Here is a 5,661-nt window from a genome sequence, read left to right on the forward strand (position 1 = left end):
CAAACAACTGCAACGTTCAAAAATAAGATGAGCAAGGAAACCGCACTATGACGATAACCACCCGATAATCTCGGCTAAATCCGAGATCCACTACAACAGATCCATAAACAAACTCAACAACAAATTCTATAAGAGAGCAGGTCACCAGAAACAGAGACACATTCACAAGTAATCTTGGTATTCATCTTAAAAAAGTATCTTCTACTAACTTGAGCGTCGGAGTCCTTTTTGCAGGTACCCCGCTCGGGTCGTGTTCAAGCAAGGCATTCCTCATTTCGATACGCTTCACCATAATCTCTCCACGGAGTTTGAAGTATAGCTCGGAGAAGAGTGACCCTGCACGAACAGAAACTATTTCGTAAACTTAAATTAACGAAAATTTATGAGCTGATTTAAATAATAGAAACATAATCTATAATTCTATATTAATAAATTATAATTTATATATATTAAAAAATATTAAAAAATGATATATTATATATTATCTATCTATTAATTATAAATTTTTTATTTATATCCTATATCAAAATTATATATAAAAAATGACTATAAAATTTTAAATATTTAAGAATATTAATATATATGTAAAATTATATATATATATATATATATATATATATAATACATATATACTTTTAATATTATATATATAATCGAGATAGTTCAGAGTTAATGAGTTGAATTTATTAAAATTCAAACTAGACTCATTTAATTTATAAACTCAATTTCAAATTTAAATTTGACTCACAAACTCACGAATTCAGCTTATCGAGTTCGAATTGGCTCATAAGTTGGCCTTTCAGTCCTAATCATAAGGAATAACATTAAATAAAGAAGAAAAAAATGATATATAAACTTATGAGTTGTCGCATCATTAGTTAGATGGAACTTGGAAGTATTTAATTAATTAATTAAGTCAATCATCGTATTATCGCATAAACAAATTAAACAAGTTTGTGTAGAGGCCGGCGGCCGCCAATGAAAAAATTATATATAAAACTCATTTTTTATATATTGTCATCAACTCATCATCATAACATAGAAATTGAATCCATTAGAAGAGCTGCATATATTGAATTGAAAGGAGTTGAAAAAATGGCAGAGAAAGATGTGAGAAACAAGCAGTTATTATTAAGGCACTATGTATCTGGCTTCCCTAAAGAATCTGACATGTTTGTATCTTCAGATTCTACTATTAAACTGAAGCTTGGAGATGACTCCAAAGGAGTTGTTTTGGTCAAAAACCTTTTCTTGGCTGCTGATCCTCATCTTAGACCTTTGATGCAAAAAGATGATAAATTTAGTGTTTCTCAGTCTTTTATTCCTGGCTCAGTAAGTTTATGCTCATTTATTTATTTATTTTATAAGTTGTTCAGCTTCTGAGAAAATGAAAAGATATAATTTTACTTGGTTCCATAATTTCAGTTTTGTCATTAATTGAATGCAACAAATTTGTTTTAATAAATGAAAATATTTTTATTTTAATTTATCTTACATTTAAATTAATATTAGTTAATTATCTTTTTTTAGATTAAAAGTGTTAATCCTTTTGTATTCTCCTTCCTGCTAAATATGTGACATAAAAAAGAATTAAGAAAAAAACTATACTATATGGTTAGTAAATAATTTACACCCATATTTATAAAAATTTTGTACACAAATAATTCTCATTTATTAGCAATATTTTTTTAAGCTATATTTAAAAAGCGTAATTTCGTAGAATAAGCTACGCTTTTTTTGTGTGTTACTTTTACTAGAAGAATAGAAAATACACTTATGACATTACTTAAAAAGTATCTCTTTAAATATTTAAAAGATTTCTAATTAAAAAGTGTCTCCTAAATTTACACACAAAAATATTCATATTTTTTCAGAATTTACACACATAAATTTATAAAATTTATTTGTTAAAAATAATTTAATATTTGTGTTGGTCAAATGATGACAAAAAAATATTAAAAATTACTAACTTCCAAAATTTTTCCTTAAGAAAATTTATTTAATTAAATTTAATTAAATATGGTTGGCTTCACAAAGAATTAAAAAAATTTACAGCCACTATATGGATTTGGAGTATCCAGAATTTTGGATTCAAAGCACCAAGATTTTCAAGAAGGTGACTATGTCTGGGGAGTAACTGGATGGGAAGAGTACTCAATCATATCATCACCTGAAAACTTGTTTAAAATCCATCACCACACTGATGTGCCTTTATCCTATTACACAGGGATCCTTGGTAAAAAAAAAAATTATACATCTTCTAGTCTTTGATTTCTAGTTTAATTACTTAATCCAATTTTTTTTTATTTTAAATAAATGTGACTAGGTATGCCTGGATTAACGGCTTATTCTGGATTCTTTGAGGTTTGTGGTCCAAAGAAGGGTGAATATGTGTTTGTCTCAGCAGCAGCAGGTGCAGTTGGTCAACTCGTGGGGCAGTTTGCAAAATTGATTGGTTGTTATGTTGTTGGAAGTGCTGGCAGCAAAGACAAGGTAATTTCATATTTGGATTATTTGGTTAAAGAGTAAAGTATCGTTTTTTTCTTCAACGTTTGGGGTAAGTCATATTTGTGTTCCTAACGTTTAAATCGTTCTATTTGTATCCCTAATGTTTATAAAAGTGACTTAATGTTATCCTACTATTAATTATACTAACAAATCAGATTATATTTTTCAATTATTCTCACTTAGATGTATTCATTCTCAATTATGTCTCATTTGGATGTGTTTGATTTTATTATTATACCCACTATTTGTATTTAGATTCGATTATGTTCTTAGAAAAATAAATTATGTAAATGTTGTAGAAATTAGTTTCAATTTTTGATGAGTTATTTTTCGGAGTGGGTCATAGATTCTATCCCAGACATTTGTATTCTAATTTTAAGAAAATATTTTTAAAATTCAAATTAAAGCGTCCATGATGTGTAATTGACGGCAGGATAATATTGAATCACTTTTACAGACGTTAAGAATACAAATAGGACGATTTAAACGTTAGAAATACAAATAGAATTTATCCAAACGTTAGGGGACAAAAACGATACTTTACTCTTTGGTTAAATAATTACCAATTTGTTAGTTGGTCTTTGTGAATGGTACTATTCTATTAGAACTAATTTGACTAATCTAATTGGATAAATTTGTGTCTTACTTGACCAACTTAATGTTGATTATATTATCAGATTTTATTGAGAAACAAATATTATGTTGTGGTCTTGTGGAAAGGGTTTGATAATAAAGCAAACAATCTCATTATATTATCAATAGTATTTTTGTCAACTTTTATTTATAATTGTATTTAATGAAAATATCTTTGTGAATGTATCGAATAAAAATATCTTTTTTATAATTATGTCTAATAAAAATATTTTTATAAATGTATTTTTTAGATATATTTTTTTATACATATGTTTAAAATATAATAATTCATTATTATTAATAATAAATTGATAGATATAGTATATTAATATTCTATATTTTTTTTAACGCAAATTTAGCTTAAGTAGCTTGGAAATTATGATTATGATTATGATTATGGTTATATATATTTCTCATCATTAATTATTCTCTTATTAATTACATGTGTGGTATGAAATTCATTTAACTAGGTTGATCTACTAAAGAGCAAATTTGGGTTTGACGAAGCTTTCAATTATAAGGAAGAACATGACTTGGGCGCAGCATTGAAAAGGTGTGTATTTATAATTATGTTAGTTGTTCATTAAAATTAATTATTAATATAAAATATATATTAAAATAAATTAAATAATAAATATATTTATATATAAATATGTAATGGCAAATTTTAATATACAATTGCTAATAATAACTATTTTGCTTTCTATTTACTTGTTACAATGAATAGATATTTCATTGAACACTATTACATTAAGTCATCATATAGTAGATTTTAGACACAATGAAATTAAAAGCATTAATCCAATAATACCTAATTCCTTACCTTTACATTTTATTGTTTTGCTGCATTTTATTAAGGTGGATATTGTGGCATTTATGGTTTTAGTGGTTACTGGTTATGATATTTATATCATTTTAACAACACTTAAAAAAAACTAAAAATTATTATTAAAATTAAAATAAGATTTTTTATTGTTTAATAATATTTTTTAATTTAAAAATAAAAATAAAAAGCATTATTGAAATATATAAAAAAAAAAGTGTAACTTTAATAACAACATTTAAAGAAGTCAATTTTTAACCTTCTTCCACGGTAAAGCTCTAAAGTTGGTTCCTAAAAAATAATTTTTTTTTTGTGACAGTTCCTAATTAATAAATTAAATAACTTATATGTAGCATAATTTTTTTTTAAATGTATTTGTTTACTAGGTACTTTCCTCAAGGTATTGACATATATTTTGAGCTTGTTGGGGGCAAAATGCTAGATGCAGTTCTTATGAACATGAGAGTGCATGGTAGAATTGCAGTGTGTGGAATGATATCTCAATACACAAAGGAGGAACATGAAGGAATTAAAAACACAGCATGTCTTATTTATAAAAGGATTCGCATGCAAGGGTTCAATGTGGTTGACTATTATCCACTCTATCCCAAATTCTTGGAGTTCTTGCTGCCTCAAATCAGAAATGGTGAAATATCATGTGTGGAAGACATAGTTGGGGGCCTTGAGAATGGGGCTGCTGCCTTAGTTAGAGTTTTCAATGGCCACAACATTGGAAAGCAAGTGCTTTCACTTATAAATGATGATGAGTAGTGATTTTTTTCTTTTTTTTTCTTTTTTTTGTTTATTTGAATAAAATAAATTATAAATTGAAGATGTTGTAATTGGTATCGAGGATTGTACACGATAAGTCTTGTCGAGCGTGATGAGTTTTTGTCAAAATGAGGTTATCAATAGGAGAAAGGTATTTAATTCGATGAGGTTTGTCGAAGTGAAATAGAGCAGTTAAAATAGTATTAGGATCGATGGTCAAGACAGCTGAAGACGTTTACACAATATATGTATCTGCGGGAATAATTACTTTTCAAGTTTTGTATATAAAACATGTGATGAAATTTGATTAGTTGAAGAAATATATAAAAATACACGATTCATAAGAAACATAGGTTGAAATTGGTTTTCAGAAAATATTCTCGCACACTCATATCCTCATCGACTTGTTGAGTCTATCAAAAATTTTCTTTCTTATAGGATTCCTTTCATGTTTTTACTTTTCATTTAAAATTCCTTATATTTTTTTCTTTTTGCAATTTACTTTTCTGTTGCAAAGTCTTTTTCTTTTCTTTAAAATTTTGCATATCAAAATTCTTCAAGTACGTTGAAGGTGTTTTATCGCTTTCTTTAAATTTGAAGTCATTTACTTCACTCTCTGTACTTTCAATTTCAAGCAATTTAATCTTATTTTACATTCCAAGTTTTTCTTTATTTATTTGTCTAAAAATGGCACTTTTGGTGCACGTTTGAAAACTAGTACTTATTCAAACGAGGAGTAGGTTTCGTTATCAGATAATTAGATATCGAATCAATCAAAATTTACTAAAAATCTGTATAATAAATTGGCACTTCAGTGGCACTGTTTTATAAAGTGTGTCAAAAGATTCATTAGTTTTTGAGTAATGATCTAGTTTATGCAACTTCGAAGTGGCAGAGTCATAAATATGACTAATGATGTTTCAAAT

At 26.7% G+C, this 5,661-nt stretch overlaps 1 protein-coding gene across 3 annotated transcripts; it reads left to right on the plus strand.

Moving 5' to 3' along the window:
* The first annotated feature begins 869 nt into the window (after positions 1-869).
* On the plus strand, positions 870-5,010 carry LOC130961431 (2-alkenal reductase (NADP(+)-dependent)-like). Of its 3 annotated transcripts, XM_057887319.1 has the most exons (6): positions 874-1,110; positions 1,187-1,332; positions 2,056-2,236; positions 2,327-2,493; positions 3,612-3,694; positions 4,351-5,010. In XM_057887319.1, exons 2-6 carry the CDS (start codon positions 1,282-1,284, stop codon positions 4,733-4,735), a joined length of 867 nt encoding a protein of 288 aa, XP_057743302.1. In that variant the 5' UTR covers positions 874-1,110; positions 1,187-1,281; the 3' UTR covers positions 4,736-5,010. The 3 variants fall into 3 exon arrangements, with proteins under 3 accessions (XP_057743301.1, XP_057743304.1, XP_057743302.1); XM_057887318.1 differs by having other exon boundaries at positions 870-1,332; XM_057887321.1 differs by having other exon boundaries at positions 870-1,332; positions 2,082-2,236.
* Positions 5,011-5,661: the final 651 nt, after the last annotated feature.

The sequence above is a fragment of the Arachis stenosperma genome, chromosome 2, assembly GCF_014773155.1.
Source record: "Arachis stenosperma cultivar V10309 chromosome 2, arast.V10309.gnm1.PFL2, whole genome shotgun sequence".
Taxonomy (NCBI): domain Eukaryota; kingdom Viridiplantae; phylum Streptophyta; class Magnoliopsida; order Fabales; family Fabaceae; genus Arachis; species Arachis stenosperma.